Source organism: Peromyscus eremicus, chromosome 15 (genome assembly GCF_949786415.1).
Source record: "Peromyscus eremicus chromosome 15, PerEre_H2_v1, whole genome shotgun sequence".
Taxonomy (NCBI): Eukaryota; Metazoa; Chordata; class Mammalia; order Rodentia; family Cricetidae; genus Peromyscus; species Peromyscus eremicus.
The window spans coordinates 86,222,028-86,245,950 of record NC_081431.1 but is presented as its reverse complement, the minus strand read 5'-3'; the positions used below and the strand labels follow the sequence as shown (position 1 = coordinate 86,245,950).

General features: G+C 39.3%; 1 protein-coding gene across 1 annotated transcript in view; it reads right to left on the bottom strand.

Moving 5' to 3' along the window:
- Phlpp1 (PH domain and leucine rich repeat protein phosphatase 1) overlaps nt 1–23,923 on the bottom strand; it is a 207,706-nt gene that overhangs the window by 11,010 nt on the left and 172,773 nt on the right. Inside the window, exons 12-14 of the mRNA XM_059280129.1 lie at nt 22,178–22,340; nt 14,754–14,884; nt 7,544–7,648 (exon numbers count right to left, since the gene is read on the bottom strand). Coding sequence (XP_059136112.1) covers nt 7,544–7,648; nt 14,754–14,884; nt 22,178–22,340 — 399 coding nt within the window. The remainder of the gene's footprint in view (nt 1–7,543; nt 7,649–14,753; nt 14,885–22,177; nt 22,341–23,923) is intronic.

The following is a 23,923-nucleotide window of genomic DNA, read 5'->3' as shown; positions in this document are numbered from 1 at the left end:
ACCGTAAGCAACACACATACATACATGCATGCATGCACATACACAACAAATAAAACAAGGAAGATAACACGGAAAATTTAACCCAAAAGAATTAAGGGAAAGAAAAACTAAGACTTTTTAAAAAAAAAAAAAATGAAAAATAAGTTGAAATTTAAACTTAACCTAATCTCATTAGATACAAATATAAAACCTAAAAACTACCCACCAAAAACAGAAAAATCAAACCGGATAAAAAAAAGCAAGATGCGACTATATGCTAACTATAAAAAAGAACATTTTAAATTTACAAAGAGGCAAACAGGTTAAAACAAGAAACACCAGCAGCATATCACCTCCTAGCCACTGATACCTAGAAACACTTGCTCCCTGGACCCTGGAGGCCACAGCCACCTGGGACTCAATAGGCGGCTTTTCCTTCATTAGTCTCACCCACCACAGCCCTGCAACAGCCTGCTAGCAAGGACCCTCCCTCCTACCCCACCCTGTCACACCTGCCTCTCCAGATACTTGCTCTGTCCTACCTGCAGGAGCCCTTCCTCCCCCCACACCTCCACTCCCTGGGGAGCCTGCCTCTTGGTGTAGATTGGGTCCACCATCTCTTTCCCACAGCCATTCTCAACCGTGTCTTGTATTCCTCTCTACTCCTCTCTGCCACCCAGGACCTGAAGAAGCACTCTCTGCAGAGAACCCACAGCCACAACACTTTCCTAAGATCCAGAGACAGCAGCAGAAACCAAGGAACGGAGCACCAGTTCAACAAAGACAAGACCAAACATCAGCACCTAGAATTACCACAATCATCCCAACTCCAGATGCTGAGACACCAGTGCAAAACACAAGAAGTTCCAAGACATGCTTCCACCAGAGCCCAGCAGCCCTGCTACAGAACAGCAGGCCCTGGGAAATGAAGTATACGACAAAGACTTTAACACAGCTATTATAAATATGTTCAAGTTCCTTAAAGAGGATGTGAATAAATCGTCCAATGAAGATAGTGAAAATACACAGTGGCATGAAATAATGAAAACATTTCAAGACATGAAAATAGAAATAGACTCACTAAAGAAAACTCAAACTGAAATAAAACTGGAAATGAAAAATTTAGAGAAAGAAGTAAAATCATTTTTTATTTGCAGATGATATAGTTTTATATATAAAAGATGCTTAAAAATCCACCAGGAAATGTCTACAGATGAGAAACACTTTCAAAAATGTAGCAGGATACAAAATTAACACACAGAAATCAGCCTTTCTATACACAAATGACAAACAGAATGAGAAAGAAATCAGGGAAACAATACCTTTCACAGTAGCCTCAATATACGTGTGTGTGTGTGTGTGTGTGTGTGTGTGTACACAATTCTAACCAAGCAAGGGTAAGACTTGTATAATAAAAACTTTAAGACCTTGAAGAAAGAATCTGAAGAAGAACTCAGGAGATAGAAAAATCTCCTATGCTCATGGATGGGTAGGATTAATATTTTGAAAATGGCCATTCTTCCCAGAAATTAAAAAACAAACAAATAAACCAATTTTCAGCTACATATTGAAACACAAAAATCCTAGGACAGCTAAAACAATCTTGAATAATAAAGGAACCACTGGAAGTACCACTATTCCAGATTTCAGGCTGTACTACACAACTATAGTAACAAAACCATCATGATATTGGCATAAAAACAGACACATTGATCAATGGAATTAACTGAAGACCCGGACAAAAGTTCATGAACCTGTGGATACCAGAGGTTTTGTTTAACAAGCCAAAAATACACACTAGAGAATAGACAGTATCTTCAGCAAATGGTGTTGGTCAAACTGGATGGCTGCATGTAGAATGAAAATAGATCCATATTTATTATCCTATGCAAAATTCAACTCCAAATGGATAAAGGACCTCAACATAATGCTAGATACCCTGAATCTGGTAGAAAAGAAAGTGGAGAATAGTCTTGAACTCATTGGCAGAGGAAAAGACTTCTTGAATAGAGCCCTGATCGCACAGGCTGTAAGAACAATTACCAAACATGATCTTACAAAAGAGAAAAGCTTCTATACAGCAAAAGGACATCATCATTCAAATAAATTGGCAGGCTACAGAATGGAAAAGATCTTTACCAATTACATATCCAATAGAGAGTTAATATTTAAATATATAAAGAACTAAAAGAACTGGATATCAAGAAAACAAAAGCAATAAACAATGGGGTACAGAGCTAAGCAGAGAGTTCTCAAAAGAAGAAACACAAATGACTGAGAAACAAAGAATGTTCAAATCCTTAGTCATGCAAATTAAAGCTACTTTGAGATTCATCTCATCCCAGTCAGAATGATCAAGACCAGTAAGACAAATGACAGCTCATGTTGGGAAGGATGCAGGGAGAGGGGAACATTTACTCATGGATGGTGGGAATGCAAACTTGTGCAGTCACTATGGAAGTCAGTGTGATGGTTCCTTAAAAAGCCTGGAATCTATCTACCTCAGGATTCAATACAACTGAAAATGAGATAAAATAAAATAAAATAAAATTCTTTGAAACGCATAAATTAGTAAGTTCATTTAAGAGAAGATGGTAAAGAAAAAAAAATCTCACATACTGTAAAGAAATGAGATGTTTGGTTAAAACTCAAGAAAATTCCAAACCCAATGCCTGGAATTCCTCCAAACATTTGAGGAGGATCTAAAATCCATTCTACACAAACTTCAAAAACTCTCCAGCTCTTTCTACGAGGCCAATATCACTGTAGCATCAAAAATAAGCAATGACATGAGAAAACGCAGATCAATGTTTATTGAGGAACACAGACATCCTCAACAACTTACCAGCAAACTGAATTCCACACCAAATAAAAAGTATTAATACATCATAACATATGGAATTTTTCATAAAATACAAGGCCAAGCTAACATTTTAAAAATAATTGAAGCTGGAGAGTTAAGAATACAAACTGCTTCTGGAGATGACTGGAGTTGACTAGCCACCAAGTACAACTGGCTCCGAACCCCTTATAACTCCAGGTCCAGGGGGAATCTGAGCATTCTGGACTTGGCACCTACACCCATGTGCACATAGCCACCACATACAGACAGATACACAAACCTTTGAGCAAGGGTGTGGTGGCACATCCCTTTAATCCTAGCACCTAGGAGATAAGGGTAAATAGATCCCTGTGAGTTCAAGACCAATCTGATCTACACAGAGAGGGCCAGGCCAGGTAGAACTATATAGTGAGATTATTGTTGTGATTTTAGACAGTATAATAATAAATAATAAAAAATGAAAACAATCAATGAGGTTCACTGTATCAGACTTAAAATGGAAAAAATATGATAATCTCTCTCATATATAGCAAAAGCTTTTGAGAAAACATGATTTCCACCTATTCAAAAACAAAAATATCACCCACTCCTCCACACCCAATTGGTTTGATCTTGTGCCAACACTTTTGCTGGCACAAATAGGGTCAATTGTCTTAAGCCCCACCCCTATTGGGGAGCTCATGGCAGTGGGTGATTGCTGGGGAGGCAGGGTCACTCCTTTTTGAAGGTGTGGCATGAGCAGGTTCCCATGCTCCAGTGCTTGCTCCCCCATACAGATGGCATTAACTGGATTTAATAGCTTATGAATAAAAACAAATAACAATAGATATGAAGTTGTGGGAAGTATTATGAGAGATTTGTGGGGAGTTAGAAGGGAAAATGGAGAGTAGTCATGATCATACTTCATTTTATACATGTATGACATTCTCAAAAATAAAGAAAAAGTGCTGGAGAGAGAGTTCAGCAGCTGGGAGCACTTGCTGTCTGTTCTTGCACAGGACTTGAGTTCAATTCCCCACACTCACATGGTGACTCATATCATTGTAACTGTGCTTCCAGGGGGCTCTGCTAGCCGCTGCTGACCTCCACATGCACAATCATGAATGTGGCTCACAAACATACATGCAGGCAAGACATTCATGCACATAAAATAGACCTAAAAAAAGAAAGAAAGAAAGGAAAGGAGCACACTAGAAATAAAAGAATTCTCTTAAATTGCATAAAGGTTTTTTTTTTTTTTTTTTTGTCAACTTGACACAAACTTGGGTCATCTAGAAAAAGGGAACCCCAACTGAGAAATTCTTCCATCAGACTGGCCTGCAGGCAAGTCTGTGGAACATTTTCTTGTTTAATGACTGTGCTCCTGGACAGGAGGTCCTGGGTTACATAAGAAAACAGGCTAAGTAAGCCACAGAGAGCAAGGCAGTAAGGAGAGTTCATGGCCTCTGCTTTAGTTCCTACCTTTGGGTTCCTGCCCTGACTTACCATCATGATGGATTATAAACTGTAACAAACCCTCTCTGCCCCAAGTTGTTTTCAGCCATGGTGTTTTATCACAGCAACAGAAAGCAAACTGAAAACAGTGTCTATAAAAATACCTTAAAAACTCAAAGCAGTTTCTGTAAAATCAGGAATGAGATAAGGTTATCCATTCTCTCCTCTGAAATATAATATGAGGCTTCAAGTATAGTTACAACAGTAAGACAAGACAAACAAAAGGAATATAAACAAGAAGGAAGGAAGGTGTCAAACTACCCTTTACTTGTAGACAATATAACCCTCTGTGCCCCACAAGAAAACTCTCAGAACCATAAACAAAATCAGCATACAAAATCAGTAGCTATCCTATATATCAAGAAGATTCCTGAGATGCTGAGAAAGAAATGAAACTAGCTCATAATAACTTTAGAAAATAAAAATATTAAAGAAGCAAACAGACAACAATAAAACACATAGGAATATATTTATCAAAAAAGTGAAAAAAAACTCTACAATCAAAATTTTAAGACACTGAAGAGAGTGATAAACACTACAAGATGGAAAGACTACTCACTCAGGGACTGAAAAATTAGTTTTCTGAAATGGCTCTAGTACAAAAAGGAATTTATAGTTTCATGTATTCCCCATCAACATTCCAGGCACTCTTTACAGAACTTGAATAAACACTCCTGAAATTCACATTCTAGCACAAAAATAACCTGGATAGTTAATGCAATCCTGAACAAATGAACAATGCTGGGTTTTCCAACTAACTATTGTAGAATAAACAGCAAGGTCTTTGACCAAAAATGGACACACAAACCAAAGGAACAGAATAGCGGACCCAGAAATAAACCCCTGCAGCTACGGCCACAAGGTACATACATATTTTTTTAAACAAAAATACCACTTTGAGTTCATTTTGTCTTGAGCAATCACTCCTGGTCATGGGGTCTACTGTGAAGTGTGGCTAATACACCCAATGAGACCCACTTGGAGAAAACTAACTTTTCCTTGGCAAGTGGGGGTCGACTGTAGATAGCTTCCTGGTTAAGAGTGAGAGTTTGTGTCCACTTCCCCCTCTCAGTGCCAGTGCCCCATCTGGCTTGAACCTGTTCAGGCCCCAAGATGCTGAGAGCATCTACTGGAGAAAAAAATGGTCATTTTCAACATATGATGTCAGGAAAACATCCAAATGCTGAGAAGTGAAACTAACCCTGTCTCTCCCTGTATAAAATGAACTAAAAACTGATCAAAGATTTTAATATAAGCTTGAAACTCTGAAACAAAGTTCAATTTTATAATCATCTTAAAATTGTATTTTCCTCCATTGGGTAGAGTCGTGTAGTTTTTTTTTAAGTACAGGTGGTTACTCAGATTTCTTTTCTAGTGCAGCTTCCCATGTTTTCTGGTCCGAGAAGGGCCCAAATCACCCAAGTGCAGGCCCCTGCTTGGGTTTCCCCGAGCATCCGAACCAACAAGAGAAGAATGCGAGTCTACTCAGAGACAAGGAGAGACAGAAGAGAGATCCACTGAGAGTTCTCCCTGCCTCGGAGGGAGCAAACAGCCAGCTCCTTGGTGAAATGACCAGTTCATTTATAAGGGAATACACACAAAAACATCTAAAAAAGCCTCAAAACAACGCCCCCAAACACATGTGATTATTCCTGGCAACACTAAAGAGTCAAAAGTTCGGAAATAAAGTAAGGATGGGGGTGTGCTGGGGTTGGGAGTTGCTGTTTGCCTTGTTTCTTGATTCAGCTGGCAGCCTGCAAGGATGTTCACTCTAAGACAGCTCACAGGCTGGTACACTTGCCATTTATACACTTTCTCAACCTAAGTTAAAAAAAAATATTCAGGAAAACCATATCTAATTGTTCCTTGCTTACCCTATATACATAAGTAGATAATTTGTCCTGGAATCAGAAAGCAACCTTATCCTGAAATCTGTAAGATTTAAATTCCTTTAGTTTAATATGTAACTACTTCCACAGAGGCACTTGTGTCCTGAAGAATATGCCAGTCTCTTAACATAGTACTAAGTGGGAAGAGCCAGAGCCCAGGCAGAATGCAGGCTGCTCAGGTGTTCTTCCCCAACAGCACAAAGCTAAGTCTCCCTATAGGTAACAAGGGAGGATCTGTACCTTTCCTATGCCCAGAAGAGGACTTGGCATAGTAGTACAACCCACTTTTGCTCTCCATGAAGTACATTCAGAAAGTCTGTGGTTCTCAGTTGTGGACACTTTAGAATCACCTGGGATATTTTAAAAATTTCTGATTAAGTGGGTCTAGGGTGGTAGTGAGGTGGGTGTGAGGGTGTGTGTGTATGTGTAGGGTGGTGGTGAGGTGGGTATGAGTGTGTATGTGTAGGGTGGTGGTGAGGTGGGTGTGAGTGTGTGTGTGTCTAGGGTGGTGGTGAGGTAGGTGTGAGAGTGTGTGTGTTGGTTTTTTCAATTCCCTGCCTCCACCTTCTGAGTTTGGGGATTACAGGCCTGGATGGAACACTGTTTTATCTGACTGGTTCTAAGTACACTCAGGATTTACAATGAGCTTATTTCCGGATTGTTTTCTACTTCCCATTCCTTCACTACTCTCAACAGTGTCCTTATACCTTAGCCAAGCAGTGACTACTCTAGTTTGTAGGATTCTTTGCTTCCCTAAGCATCCTTCCCTCCTCAAACAATGTGTGGTCAGCCTGACTGCATTCTCAGGAATATTCACATTTGGAGTGGAAAGAGGGCTGACTGGTGAAATAATTTAGAAAAAGAAATTCCAATGAACTACTACTGGTAGCAAGAGAAGCGGATGAAACGATGGGGAAATTGAGAACCAAGGCTGCCAAGTGTAGACGGCAGGCGTGTTCCAGCCAGCAGTGTAAGTGATCTTGAATGTAGACAATTAGCTACTCCTCTCTTGGTAAACAGGCTTCCCAGAAAGATAAAGGGGCTTTTCAAAGGAGCAGAGATACATTTCAATACTTAGGCCTTTTCCAAATGCTGGCGTCTTACATAGATATAATGTGTCTGTTACATCTTATTCTAGCAACATCTCTCACCAAAGGAGACTATGTGATACCAAGCAGGTACTCAGCCAGGTGTTTAAGCATTGAGGAGTGAGCCTCACTCTGGAGAAACATGCACTAAGAAACTCCACAGGAGAAAAGGATGTGTGTCACCAGGTCTCCTTCTATCCAAGAAAGAGTCAGACAAAGGCATCTGTGTTTCAAAGTTCCACTCAACGTACTTGTTTTTCACTCCTGATGCTTCAGTGTAACCATGGCTCCACACTGCTGGAGCTCCAGACGCATCTCCTGCTGAAGGCTGGTCAATCCTGAAGCAGCGGATGTTACTAAGGAGAGACAAGTGGCAGGAGTCATTAGGAGCAAAGGAGCGTGAACTGTCACTTTACCTGAGGAATGAAAACTGCTAAGCACTCCCCCCTACTACCTCCGCTGCATCTCCTGTGAATGAAGTATCTACTGGCATCAAGAACCCACTCCTCAGGTCTTTATGTTGACAATGAGAAGAGGGGCACAGCCATGGCACGGGGAGCAGTTTTCAATCAGAGACTGGCAGACTGTCCGCTCCATGTCTGCTCTTGCCTCAGTCTTGGCACGCCTACGCACTTGTGCAAGCTCGAGAACTGAGTGTGGCCTCTAGCATCTGTGCAAACAGTTGTAATCCCAGCACTGAGGCGGCAGAGACAGGCTGCCTGGTCAGTCAGCCTGACGGTGAGCCCCAGACTCTGTCTCGAGGAACAAAGTTGACGGCTCTTGAGGAATGAGGCTGACCTCTGGCTTCCATGTACACCTGCACACACGTGAACATGAACACTTACGTACTTAAAACTAAACCTAAAAGGAAACAAAACTTGTACCAAGTTAAGTTATAATTCTTACACCACGAACATCCATATTTGAAAAGAACAAATACCAGCTAGGTGATGGCTAGAGAATTCTGCAGTATTCATCCCCAAACCCAATTTCTGTCCATATCACCCATTCAAATAGCCAACAAACATTATTGAGGACTTGCCCCACCCTAGATCTTCCAGTTTCTTCTTTACATGTATAAACCATCTACATTAATACTAATACCATACAAAAGACATGTAAAATTACATTAATAAGTTACTAGTTCACTCCATGTCCCAAGATGTGAGATTTAGTTCTCTCTCAGCTATTAAAGGGTTAGTGGGACTGAAACAGAGGCATGACATAAAAAGGAGTAAAACTCCCTGTTTCTAAAGCAGCCTACAGACAGCACCTAGTGCCTCTGGGCAGGAAGTCCCAGCCCTAAGAATGAACGCATGCTATGTGGCCAAATGAAGCCTGCTCACTGTGAATTACCACTGGGCTCTTTTCACATTATTTAAATAAGAGATAGTAAACATATGCATCATTTCCTGACAACCTAAAGCTTATTTCTTTTTGTTAAGACCCCAAGAATTTTAACTATCAGAATACTCTTCCTAAGAACCAGTTAAAATTTAACTAGTGCTCACTTTGGTTGTAGAAATACATGACTGAAATTTCTCTGGAATTAACAAGTTTGGTTAAAGAAAAAGTTCTAAGGGCTGGAGAGGTGGCTCCGTGGGTAAAGGGGGTTCTTGTTTAGGGATGAGGACCTGAGTTTGGATCCCAGCACTCATATAAAAAGTCAAGCATGGCTCTGAGCACCTGTAACCCCTGTGCTGGGTTGGAAAGGGGGTAGAGACAGGAAGATTGCTGGGGCTTGCTGGCCGCCAGCCTAGCTACAGGTTCAATGAGAGACCCTGTCTCAAGAGAGTGGCAGAGGTCACCTGAGTACATGTCCAGGTGTGCACATCCTCCCCCGAAACACACGTAAGAGTATACTCTCAATTACTAGCTATTCACTTTCTCACTGGAAAAACATAGATGGTATTAATATAAAATTAATTCTTAATTTCATAGTAGGCTGTCAAGCAGTATTAAACCAACCTATATATTTTTAAAATGTCTTGACTTCAAAATGGAAGTCAAAAGATAAAGTCACTTTGGGGAAGAGGTTATGCTTTTATTTCCACAGGAAATGAAAGCCTGTGGATTCGTTCAAAGTTAAAGATGATCAGGTTTAATTGAGGAAGAGCCCCTCAAAATCCTGGCTACAAACATGAAGAAACAAACCTAGAAGAACTACAGACACATGATATGTATTTTACCTGCTCAAATATAAAACAAAAAAAGCATCTTTGGCTGACTGGTGTACAATACACAGTCTATACTTGGCAATAATACACATTTGTTACCTTTAAAATTTATGTATTTTTCAGAACAAGGGGATCAAATACCAATAAAAACAGATGGCCCAGGTTATTCAGCATTTCAAAATGCCTTGGTTAAAGTCCCCTCAAAATTCTGCATCCAAACAACTTTCAGGGCTGCTGGCTGAGATGGTCCAATCTCATGGACTACCTCATACTTCAGTCAGGACTTCATTATTATCTCAATTTTCTCAAGGTTCCCCCCAAAGGTACCAGTGCCAACAGACAACAGGACATAGTCCATTCCCAAAAGATGGGTTATGGATGTTTGTAGTGGTATTTGCTCCGCCCACGACCTTGGGCTATACGGCTCAAAGAGGCGGCACTTCTTGCCTTCATACATGACCTCTTAAAAGGAGACGGAGAAGGGTCATGTTCTTCTTCTTGGCGTGATTGGACACTGGATAGACAGGTGCATTCACTCCCGGACAGAATAGAAGACGACTTCAGCTGTTTGCTTGGTTCTGTATTTGTGAGTGTATTTCCTCAATTTATATCTTAATAAATCCCTAAGTATCCATTAAATAGACTCACGTGGATTGATCTTAATAACTGGTGTTCAACATGAGGCCAAAACCCATGCCCCAGAGATTTATTATCATTGAAGGGGGATGGTTACAAATTGTTATTGCTTAGTTTAAAAAAAAGCGCTAAACAAGAGTTAAATTCAAAGATCTCTTTCTAAAGGAAAAAAGGGGGATATGATATAGAAATGACGAGATAAAAAGGCAGATTATTGACTCTACTTAATCCAAAAAACAACTATTAATTTCAAAATATTTTACATTGGTATGGATTTTGGTTTATGGATACAAATTTAAAGTTAATCTTGTTGTACTGTATGAATGTTTCTACTCTTGTTTGAGTTATTATATTTATGTAGCTCATTTAAAAAAATATATAATTAAGAAATACAGATTAATAGTTAAACTTATAGTCATGTTAGGTATGTTTCAAGGTCATAAACAGATAGATCTATTTAGATAGATAGATAGATAGATAGTCTTCAAACACTTCAAAGACCTACAGAATATGGCATTTAATATATTTAACAACTTAAGACTTTTCATGACAGTGAGACACAACTGCTCCTGGCAGCACCAATCTACTTCGGAGAAGACGATGGGCAATGAAGAAACTCCATATGGAATTTATTTTATTTATGGCAAAAGCTAGCCATTTGGGCAAAGAAACTGCCCTTGCCTCAGTTGTCCTGGACTAGCAGGACACAAAAAAGGGAACTGCAAGACTTTACCAAGACAAGGTAGGACAGTCCTTCAAAATTTCCTGCTTCTCAGAAATGTCTGTCAGATATACTAGGCCTATAGTCCAAACATTACAGAAGAACCTAGGGTGACTATTCAGGCAGCAAGATGTCCCTGTCATTAGGTAACATTTCACCATTCTGGGGTCTTTGATGGAGTTGAAGACTAATTACAATAAAAGATAAATTAGGTATAAAATTTTGGACTCACAAGATAAATAATATAGTATTTTCTCTAAATTGGCCAAATACAAATGGACTGGATATTGTAACTGTCATTCTTACTTAATAACTGTTTTGTTGTATGTAATTTTACTATGTTAAAGTTAAAACCTCCCTTTTTAATCAAACAAAAAGGGGGAAATGTGGAATATTCCTTTACACCATGAATATATGTTGCTGTGATAGGTTTAATAAGGAAGCTGACTGGCCAACAGCTGAACAGAATACGGTTAGGAGGGAGAGCCAAACTGAGAATGCTGGGAAGAAGAAGGACATGGTCAGGAGTCCCAAGCAGACATGCAGAGAGAAGCAAGATGGGCATACCATACTGAGAAAACGTACCAAGCCATGTGGCAAAGCATAGATAAGAAATATGGGTTAACTGAAATGCAAGAGTTAGCTAGTATCAAGCCTGAGCTATTGGCCAAGCATTTAAATTAATAATAACCCTCTGTGTGGTTACTTGGAGGCAGCTTGTGGGACAGAAACTCTCGCCAACAGGCAGTACAAAGTGAATGTACTGCTATGTGCTCTCCACAGATGCTCACACTAACTTTCTCTCTGAAATACACTGTCATGTCCCCCATCTTTCATATACCTGTGCCACCTTCCTGATTCTCAGGACACCTGATGGTCCATTTCCAAAGACACTGATAATCTTTATAGGCCAAAGAATTTTCACAGAAATAATTCCATTTTCCAATCATTACAGGAAAAAAAATCAGTGTCTCCACCTTGTCCAACAATCCTTTGTAATGAAGCACTTACCACTCTGGCCTAACTAGGTAACTCAATAGCCTCCTGAAAAGATAGCAGCATGGACTCTCCAACATCTTGCCATCTGGAATGGGGCTGAGCCCAAAAGCTCAGGCCACAGAAGAGTTCCCATATGCACTCACTCTAGCTCCTGTAGAATAAGTCTGCCAATCTCTAAGCACAGTAATGTGTGGAAACAGTCCAGTTATTAAGACACAGTCTCTGTGATACTAACCAGAAGGTAACATTTTCAGTATTATGATTCATCCTTACTAATTATTTTTTAATTCTGAGAGCACAACGCCTTCGCCACAGGAGGTCAGTCACTTTGGCTTACTGCAGAGACTTTAACAGATTTTATTTATGCAAATGTAACTATAGGATCTATCATCCATCTACCTGTCTATATATCTGTCACATACTTATCATACTCCTTCTATCTATCTATCTATCTATCTATCTATCTATCTATCTATCTGTCATGCACCTATCACTTACGGTGGTTCAGCAAATTTTTCTAATTATGTCATGAGTATTTTCAAGTTATTTTATATTCATTCCAAATATAACTGGAAATACCTAATAATTATCTCATTTGAACTGAGACTCTTAGAACAGTTGATGACTTCTGGGAGATATGATCAGTTTTCTTTGAGGGTGTTGTAGGATGACCACATACTAGTGGATGGCCCCACACCGAGGAGTATATGAGTGGACGGGTCATTTAAACCCCACAAACTTTCAGGGATTGGGAGGTAGCAGTGTGTCTGAGAGGAACCAGGGGAAGAGGTTGGAAGCTGGGTGTAAAGAAGAAAATAAAACCAAGTTTTAGTATTCAGAGCCCTGGCATATGCGAGTGTTTTAAAGACTCACAGAATGAGAGAAGAAAACTGTACTAAGGAAGGCCAGGTGCTCTCACAGAGCCAATCTGAAATGTTTGAATATTCATCTTTTCTTGATATACTAATAAGCTTGAACATCTTTTTGGGTATGTGTATGCTTCTTTTTTAAAATATTAATGATGTTGGCTCATTTTCTATTTGAATGAGAACTTTTTAAAGGATTTATTTTATTTTTAATTCTGTGTATGTGCACATGCAGTATGTGCAGGTATCTGCTTAGGCCATAAGAGGTCATTGGATTCCCTGGAGCTGGAGTCCTCTGCAAGAACAACATATACTGTTGACCACTGAGCTATCTCTTCAGCCCAAAATGGGAGTGTTTCTTACTGGTTTATAAGAGTAATTTCTGCTAACAATATCAACGCTTTAAATTAGTTTTTCTAGTATTTCTTCCCAATTGTCATCTGTCTTTTAGATTTACTTTTAGTAGTTGTGGGAATTGATAAAAACATGTGTAACACTTCTGTGTGTGTGTGTGCGTGTGTGTGTATACTAGTCTATGTATATTGGTTTCTTTTATTGAGATTTTCTCAACTCTTTCTGACATAAAAAAATAATTTATAGCTTACAAATACATTAAAATCATTATATTCTATATATTTAACTCATTAATCCACCTGGAACTTATTTGGTACAATTTTTCTCTAAATACCTAGTCCATATAAGGAGAAATATTGATACAATTATTTTGTATCTCTTGGAAACAGGATCTCTTGCTCTGTAGCTCAGGCAGTCCTGTAAATCACTGGGTACCCTCTGCTTACCTTAAACTCAAGTCAATCCTTCTGCCTCAGTGTTCTAAGTGCTGGATTACAAGTGTGAGCCATCATGCCTAGCGTTGATCAAATTATTTAAAATAAAGCTTTCATATCATAAATACTCATGAAGATGGAAATATACATTGACATTTCATGGTACTCTTAGCTCTCAAATGTCTCAGGGATAATGTCAGCTGCTCTTTTCAGCTTATAGGATATGAGGAAACTGAAGTCTGAAGACTGAGGAAGAGCCAGGTCCCCATGGTTTCCCTGGGACTCTTTGTTTAAGCAGCATTCTTCAGTTAGACATATATTAATTTTTCTATTAAGTATTTAAAAGAACAGCAAGTGAGCATTACTTAAACCAGATGAGTTTTGACTAGGAAGTTAAAGCTGGTCTTTAAGCTTCAATTTGTGCTACCCAAAAAGATTATTCATGCTCCATTCCCCAAATTCTTATCTTTTCAGTTTTTTCCTAACATATGGCGTATAACTTCCAACAAAATCATGAGCAGTGTATAAGAATATATGGCAGAAACAATGACTATGCTGGGCCACTGTTTAAGAATGCTATTTATACAAGTCAGGGCTGACAAGTATAACGGAGAAAGCTGAGACCACTCACATAATCCTATGCCTTAAAGGAGAATACTCTTAATATTTGTTACCTATCCTTTGGGGGGTGTTTCAGGTGTGTGTACAAGTTTCTCGGTAAGTTTTCTATTTGTCTAATGCTATAGAGACCCATCTGATTACTACCAAAGCTCAATATCAGGGTGCTAATGGCTGTAAAGTACTTGTGAAACACAATTTAATCATATTAACTATATTTGGAGTTCTGTAATGAATATTCACACAGTGGCATCTTTTCTACTGATGCTACCTCAAACTTCAACTGGTTACACTTTATCAACATCAACCATTAACTCTCTAAAAAGAAGAAAACTTTAGCAGGATCTAACTGCAACTATTCCACATTTCCAGTTTTTCTTTTCTTTAAAGAATCTAGATTTTAGTTTTTAACAACTTCCTTCAGATCATCTACCTCTTTCAAAATCTTTTGATGACATTTGCATTAGGCATTACAATAACGTTACCAGGAACCACTGGGATTTATGCTCCCATCTTGGATAATACCCTTTTGTGTTCCACCCAGCTGTTTATGTGGTACTAAGTCAAAAGACTCCTCCCGTTTCAAGTGTTTATCAAGTTGTAAGTCCCACTGCTAGTGAACACTTGAGGGGTCACAGTGCTTTATAAATACTTACTTCAGCAGCTCCAGGCTTTTGTGGTCCAGGGCAAGACGAGGGTTTCCAGTCAAGTCTAGCTCTTGCAATTTAGGCGGTAGGTTTTCTGGTAATGTGATTTCGCTTAGCTCATTACAGCTCAGATCTACACACTGATAGAACAATGGAAACAAGAAAGATGATCTGAAGAGGCTGTAGATGAGCACTAGTCCATACAAAAAAATACTGTGGCCTGCCACTCTGCCACACCCATTTAAGGACTTGGCTACATAAATTCTTTTCACTTTCTTTGACTCCACCATTAATCTTTTCCATTAAAGTCTAGTTCTGCATTTAAAACAAAGCATTAATTGAAAAAAAAAGAAAAAGAATTGGCCCTTTTCCCATGGCTTATATCTGTGCATGCTTGGGCCTTCAGGGTTATAATTTCAAGATTAGCACGAACCCCAAGGGCCTTCTCAATGCAAAACAGAAGAAGAGGAAGACACAGAACTTCAGAAACAAAACCAAACCTGGACATAAAGAAAATAAATAACCCAAATTGAAAATGGGGTGTAGGACTAAACAGAGTTTTCAAAAGATGAAACACAAATGGCTAAGAAAGAATTCAATGTTTGATATTCTTAGCCCTCAGGGAAATGCAAACCAAATCTAATTTGTGATCTTATAACAGTCAAAATGGCCAAGGCAAAAGAAATGACAGCTCATGAAGTAAGGATATGGGGAAAGAAGAACATTTACTCATTGCTGGGAATGCAAACTTGTACAGCCACTATAAATCAGTGTGACAGTTCCCCAGGAAGCTGGGAATATAGATCTACCTAAAGATCAGGTATACCACTCTTCCACATGTACCCAAAGGACTCTACATCCTACTACAGAGACACTTGCTCATCTGTGGGAGCCTGTTTTCGGGTTCCTCATGGCTTTACCCAGCATGTCCTCATAGAGGATGATTAGGACCACAGGCCTGAGTGCAGGTGTCTGAGATGGTCTGCACTTGGCTGTGCTGGGGGAGGAGGTCTTTTGCTCCACCCCTTGGCGTCTCTATAAAAACCCCGGGGCAGAGATAGTCGGGGCCATTGGAAAAAGTTCCAGGCCCTCTCGAGGCTATCCTTTATTTTCTATCTGTTTATCTCCGCAAGATTCTCCGCAATAAATCTTTCTATCTAATATTTCCTGCTGCTCGCACTCAAGAAAACTCTGGGGAACTGTGGGGGTGGTGGGTAAACGCCCCACATTCATCCATGTTTGTTTCTGCCGTATAATAGCCAGAAATTGGAAATAGCCTAGATATCCATCAGCTGATGAACAATAATGAAAATGTGGTGTATTTACACAATAGAAAATTATTCAGCTGTTAAGAAAAAGGGAATTATGAAATTTTAGGTAAATGAATGGAGCTAGAAAAAGTTATCCTCAGGGAAGTAACCCAGATTCCAAAAGGCAAATTCTGTATGTTTTCTCTTATATGTGAACATTAGCTTTTAAGCTTTAGATGTGTGTGTTTCAATCCAAATAATTACAGAGGTTAGGTACTAGTAAGGGATCAATGGAGAGGAGGGAATCTTCTAAGGAAGGGGAAATAAGAGTATCGTGTTACAAAAAGGTAAATGGGAAAATAGAGTTAAACGAGGAGGGGATGGAAGGAAGAGTAAAGTGTGAATATGGGGAGGGACAATGAACATCTAAGCCCATTTGAGAAACCATACAGAAACCTACTACTGTAGAAGCTTTCTGAAATACATACAAATATGAAATGAATGGAAATTGAGTCACCAAATAATAGGAGAGACAATTCTGCAACCAAACATCTTTGCCAACAGGTGAGACCTCCAATGATAGGAATTGGTTACATCATTTTGAGTCCATTGGCCAAAAGTATCCCATGGAAGCCCAAAATATCATAGGCTATTGATTACTTTCCACAACTTGATAGTAAGTCCCTAAGAAAACATTGTTATCAAACACAGAGGAGCTAAAAGCTTCACTCCTACTGACCAGTGTTCATGGTTCTAGAAGGTACTCTGCATGCTACATCATCATCATCCAGCAATAAACCCCGAGATCTACAACAGCAATCTGCCTGCATATATATACTGGTGCAACAGTGGACAAATTGGAGTAGCCAACCACTTTTTGATTGGGTTTAAGGCCCACTCCATGAGATGGATCCCACACTTGACACTGCCAAAGTGGCCAAGACCTGAAACTAGATAGGTAACCAGCCTTTGGGAAAACCCACGACTATTATTTCACTAAAAGAACACAGTAATAAGATGATTCCTGATGACATATCCTATATATCATATATACGTACTTCTATACCCATAGAGCAGTGCCTCACTGATGACATATCCTATATATCATATGTATATACTTCTATACCCACAGAGCAGTGCCTCACTGATGACATATCCTATATATCATATATACGTACTTCTATACCCATAGAGCAGTGCGTCATGGATGACATATCCTATATATCATATGTATATACTGCTATACCCACAGAGCAGTGCCTCACTGATGACATATCCTATATATCATATGTATATACTGCTATACCCACAGAGCAGTGCCTCACTGATGACATATCCTATATATCATATGTATATACTGCTATACCCACAGAGCAGTGCCTCACCCAATTCACATCAGAGAAGCTTCTTCTTGCTGCAGATGGGAATTAACCATGGAGACCCACAAGTGGACAATGTGCAGAGAATGACAGACTTTGGAGCACTCAGCCCTGAAGGGGATGGATGTCTTCATCAAATCCTTTACCTCGGCTCAGGGAGTGAGCTACGTAGAACCGTCGGAGGAAACAACTGTCCAGAGTAGAGATGGCCCCAAGGAAACTGTCTGTCAGACCCCACGTGACTGATACACACAGGAACTCACAGAGACTGTGGCACCAGGCACAAGACCTGTACAGGTTGAAACCAGATGGGATCCCAGTACTGAGAGGGGGAAGCAGACATCAGGTCCCACTGCCAGCCAAGAAGCTGTCTGCAAGTGACACCCACTGTCAAAGGAAAAAAATCAATTCTCTCTAATGGAGTGGCCCTGGGTATATCATAAGATGACAGCTTAATTCTGGTCACTTATCTTTCTCCACACTCCAGGGCAGGCCGTGTACCCAGATGAAATTGCCCTACAGAAAACAAACTCAATGGTAGTTTTGCTTTGTTGTGGCATTTTTTGTCTTACTGGTCTTTTGGTTGTTTTGATTTTTGTTTTTTGTGGGGTTTTTCATTATTTATTTCTTTGCTGTCTTTTTGTTTCTTATTTTTATGTTTGAAAGAGAGAGTGAGAAAGAACAAAGCTAAATAGGCAGGGAGGTGGAAAGGATCAGGGAACAACTGAGGGAGGCATAATCAAAATATATGAAAAAATTAATTTAAAAAATTCATCTATTGAACTTGCACCAGACATGTAGGAAATAATTCATAATGCAAGAACACAGAAGACAAAGTCAGCCCTGGAAGGCCACACAGTGATCTAGGGAGTGATAACAGCTGGTCTATGGGAGGAAGAACTGGCCAGGGCAGGAAGCAGTTGGGTAGACAACCCTTTTCTGACATCCTGTACCTCCTGACTTACACGTGACTACAAACACCTTGGATTCTGAAAATCACCACAGGAATGCTTGTCAGTTTGAGTTAGAAGCAATCTAGATCAGTAGTTCTCAACTTCTGGGGGCATCAGAAGGCCCTTTCACAGGGGTCACCTAAGATCATCAGAAATATCAGTATTTACATTACAATTCATAACAATAGAAAAATTATAGTTGTGAAGTAGCAATGAAAATTTTATGGTTGGGGTCACCACATGAGGAACTGTATGTATGAAAGGGTTGCAGCATTAGGAAGGTCAAGAACCACTGATCTAGATTATAGAGATTTTACTAAAAAGGGGGAAAAAAAACCTGGAGAAAAACAATGCCTTAGAGGAGAAAGATAAGTGACCAGAAGTAAGTTATCATCTGACTGAACCTCTGAGCCTATGTTTGACTATAAATACAGAGGCCAAGCAGAGAACTGCTTTTCTATAGAAAGTTGCACTTGGATATAATTAGTCCAATATAATTAATATTTAAACTCAACCTGTAGATAGCTTTCCTTTTAAATTGACGTGTACTAACTTCATTGATTTTTTCCAAATAGATTTTGGATTTAGTTACAAGAATTCATAACTGGAGAAACTAGAGTTTAAAAACAGATGGAAATATAACTAGCCAGAGCGCCCCAATTTTATGTGTGAGAATGTGCAGCCCAAGCTTCCTGCTGGTCTGTTTCTGGGGAGGCTAGAACCAAGTGGCTTTAATGGCCACCTCTCCCGCTCCTCTGAACCCTTTGATGGTGCTCTGCCCCAAACCAGAACTGACATCCTAGCTTTTAGAACAACATTTCCTAAATGATTGTTGCTGAATCTAATTCCAGGACTTGGATACTGGTTCCTGGTCCCTGCTGCTATATATGTACATTAGAGAAGCAGGCCAACCCCACCTACCTGCATCCTGACCTAGCTGTTTTCCATCACTTTACTTCCTGAAGAACAAATACTTTTGTTCGGTCCACTTAACCCAGCCTTCTCCCCACATTTTGGAGATCCTTACAACTAAGTACACGCTCTTTCACTGCACGCTAGTGACAAGAACACCAGGCAGGCTTGTTGGGTACAGCTGAGCCAGGCTGAAGCACACGGCTGATTCTGAGGTTGTGTTCCTCCCTTGCTGGTTAAGAGCTGATCTATATTCAGAGGGAAGTCTATTTTCAGCTTATAGCCACCGATTAAAAATAATTTATAGTCTATCGCTCGAGGATGAGCTTACAGCATGTCCAGAGCATGCACAACATACATAAGAATAACTTCTGAAGGGAATGCAGGAAGCTACATTCAAGAGTCAAGAAGATACAAACCATGAGACTTGACACAGGATCAGCTGATGTGGTACTGAAATCCCACATACAAGTTGTACTGACCAAATTCCATTGCTGAAAACCTATTTCATGTGCTTAAAATAAATTTCCACAAAGATTACAGAAAGTTACTACATTACAACTGTGGTCCCTATGCAGTTCAGTGGCCCCAAAGGGAAGAACCAAGTACCAGCTTCACAGCCACCTTGGTTTCTGGGATGTGGCAGCCACCAATGGCCAAGGCATGGACCCAGGCCCAGGCTCAGCTAGGCCAAATCTTACTTATATTGTAGTGTGGGTTTCTCATTAGCTGACTGAAAACTAGTTGGCAACATAGGGATTTAAAGGCCAGCCTGGGACACATGAGACTATGTCTTAAAAAACAAACAGAAAAAAAAACAAAAAAGACCCAGAACCCTAACTGTATCAAGGAATCTGTGAATTTGAAATCTGTAAATTATGGCCACTGGAGAAAACTAGCTGAATAAAACATGATCTTACCCTTTCAACTTGTTCTATTAAGTTTTATAACTACAATGATTATAATACTTTTATGAGACATACTGCAACTATAATTTTGCTTTATTTTTAAGAAACAATATGAATAAAATTTAGTGTACTAAGCTCAATAATAAAACTATTCTTTCTATACCAAAAGTAGACTCTATAGTCTATGAGCTGGAGAGCCAGCTCAGTGGGTAAAGTACTTTCCCTGCAAGGCTGATAACTGAGTGTCTCCACAATCCACGTAAAGGTAGAAGACAACCAATTCCACACAAGTTGTCCCCTGGCCTCCAGCATGTCATGGTATGCACATGCCCAAACATACATCATACACACACAATAATATCAATAAATTAAGTTTTAAAATAGGATATTGGGCTCAATTTGCAGTAAAGACTTTTATAGGTTTATTAATCATTTGGAACCAGGAATTCTCTTTTGGAAATTTGAAATGTGTGTGTATGTGTTTTTTTTTTTTGGTGTGTGATATATATATTTTATATATATATATATATAATATATATATTATATATATAATCTCTAAAATACCCATTTATACTTACAAAACAAAATAACTTTTTTTTCAACAACAATTTGGACACATAAAGAACACTTGCTATTACTTGAACTCCAATCATCTGCCTCCTGAAAAACCAGTAATTACTGTATCTGTTTGTAATGGAGGAGCTTGATATGGAACATGCTACAGCATAAGACAAAGAATCAAAAGAAACTAATTTAATAACAGCACCTGAAGCAAAGGTTTGAAAGTGTTGAGGGCTGCAGAAATGGTTCAGCAGCTAAGAACATTAGCTGCTTTTGCAGAGAACCAGGGTTTGGTGCTCAGCATCCACAGGACAGCTCACCACCTCCAGTTCAAGAAGATCCAGTGCCCTCTTCTGGCCTTCACAGATTTGCATCAAATGCACTTGTTTGTTTTTTTGAGAAAAGGTTTCTCTGTATAGTTTTGGTGCCTGTCCTGGATCTCACTCTGTAGACCAGGCTGGCCTTGAACTCACAGAGATTCGCCTGGCTCTGCCTCCCGAGTGCTGGAATTAAAAGCATGCACCACCACTGCCTGGCCTGCACTTTATTTTTAAGAAACAATACTCATACAGAGGAAAAAAATAAATAGAATTTAAAGGGAGGTACATTTATTTCTGTGTTATACAGAAAATAGCAGAAAAAGAAGGAACTCCACAGGAACAGGAACCACTGATTCCAGAACCCAGAAATCCAAGGAAAAAACCAGAACAGGATTAGCTTTCACTCTGTAAAACCTATTTTGTAAGAGTCAAAATCTGAGAATTTTAAATGTCTATTTCTAATCCCTCCTCCTCTCACCCTACAGGGCTGAGTCATGATGGTTAGTGTCAATTCTCAACTTGACAGGCTCTAGAGTCACCAGTGAGCCAGGCCTCTTGATTAAATTAAGGGATGTGGAAAGACCCATCTTACTTGTAGGCAGGCCCACCTGAACTGCATGAACAGCGAAAGTGAGCTAAGCACAGGCATGCATAGCCCCTCTCTGCCAGCTGTGGTACAGTGACCAGCCAGCAGCTCCAAGCCCCGCTGCCCTGGCTTCTTCCCCATGATGGACTGACTGTATCTTGGACTGTATCTTGAACTGTGAGCTAAAATCAATCCTTTCTCCCTTGAGTTACTTTGGTCAGGGTATTTTAGCACAGCAGCTGAAAATAACTAAGGTATAAGTAATGAAAATTAGGGCTTCACACAATTTATCTATTTGCATTTTAAACAGAATATTTAAAAAGTAAGCAAGCATATAAACAAACAAAAACACCATAGCAAAAGAGGAAGTATCTACATCTAAGAGTTGCATTATATTAAGCCGGGCACAGAAACTAAGAGAAACCAGGTTAATGTGGAGTCTCTGTGCTGGCATGTCACCCTGCACGGTATACAAGAAAGCCCCCATAGCACAGCCCCCACAGTGTTTAGGAAGCCAAATCTGCTGACTTGGAGCCTGGATGGAGTCCATGATCACCCACAAACCTTGACTTCTGGGAGCTGCATAACTTCAGGAAAGACTTCGATGCAATTGGAGTGAGCAATCACTGTGTGCATGCGCCTGCAATTCATGATCGTTGTTGGGATGGCTTTCAGTTTATTCCCACTGATATCAATTTCTTCAAGTTCCTCTAGTTTTGCCATTTTACTAAAAGAAATGGATGGGAGAATTATCAATTAACTACAAGACCATTTAAATGGACAGACACAATGAAAAAAAGAACTCATGACTTTAAAGATTCACTTACAATAGTCATTTTGATAAATATTTTTCACTGTTGCTTAAGTAGGAAAATTTTTATCACTTCTTTCCTCTTACAGAACAAAAACTTAAGTTCAACTCTTAAACTGATAAGAAGGAAAATGGTGGTTCTTCTCCTCTTAAAACTTTTTTTGCTATGTAGCTTAGTGGGAATTCCAATGGAAATCCTACTTAAAGAGCAAACATCAATCCATAACTGCTTTGAGCTTAGGCTGAGTATGACTTCTTTGTGTTGGAGATGAATACTCCAGACTGCAGAGAATACGACAAAGCTCCTACTAGGTATGTTTCTGTCCTCAGACCCAGCACCTAAACCAAAGTGCTGGAGCGGGGTAGGTTGAAAGCTATACAATTCATCTCTTCTTCTGGAGAGCCTAAATTCAAGATGGCTACAAAAGAAACGACTTTCATGTCTTATTCATCATCTATGTAATGCATCATCTCAACCTTAGTAACATGTTTTAACATAATTTAGTATTTTATTTTAAAATATTTTTATTTTTCAAACATCTGTAATTTTAATAATTAAACTAAGCAACTAGGTGACAATTTCAGAGTTCCATGCTTTCTCTGTAGTCTGGAGGACAGAACAAGTTCTTCACCATTACATCATCCACTCCTTAGATCCATTTTCCACCCTAGTGATAAGTGACCAAGTAATGTGAGAATTCTTATGAGTTTACCATTCCTGATATTTTTTCTACTCATGATTCTACTTGTTGCAATACATTTAAAAAAGTGTATCAAGAAATACTGTTGCTGTATGAACTCTCAAATGTTAAAGATTCTCTTTCTTGTCTTTATATAAACATATGCCTCATATATGACAATGACTAAGTTTTCTTATGAAATCATATCCTTTGATATTATAAAGCACATCCACCAGGCTCTGTGGTTATACTACAAATAACAATATAGAGTATGAAGTAATTTATGATAGCTGGAATTCATATATTATTTTAATATGCTGTCCTTCACATTTGAAAAGAAATGTAAAGAAATCAATAGATAATGAGGCATGAAACAAGATGAACAGTATGGAAATTAGGCCCAAGGAAGGAAAGGTTTTCATTTCTCGACACAGACAGAAGATGGCTCAGCAATGGCTTGATTACTGGAATATGCTCACAGCCATCTCGTTAGTGGTCTACTCCAAGGAGACAGGCCGTTTCTACAGGAGACATTACACATCACAACTCTAGGGGAGGGAAATCACAGCAAGATTAATTTTTACCAACTACATAAAAATCTGTCATATACTTCAGGCTGGTGATTGACACCTGGCATGTTACCCATGGGGGCACAGTCTCAGAGTCAATGATCACTTTTCATACAGAATTTACAAATATACCACCAAAAATCAGACAAGAGAAGCCCCTTCAGGCACATTACTATGTAGTGACTGTGCCCACTGCCAGAGCATTACCTTTGCATTCCCCTGTAAGGTACAAATGCATAGAAGTAGCAAT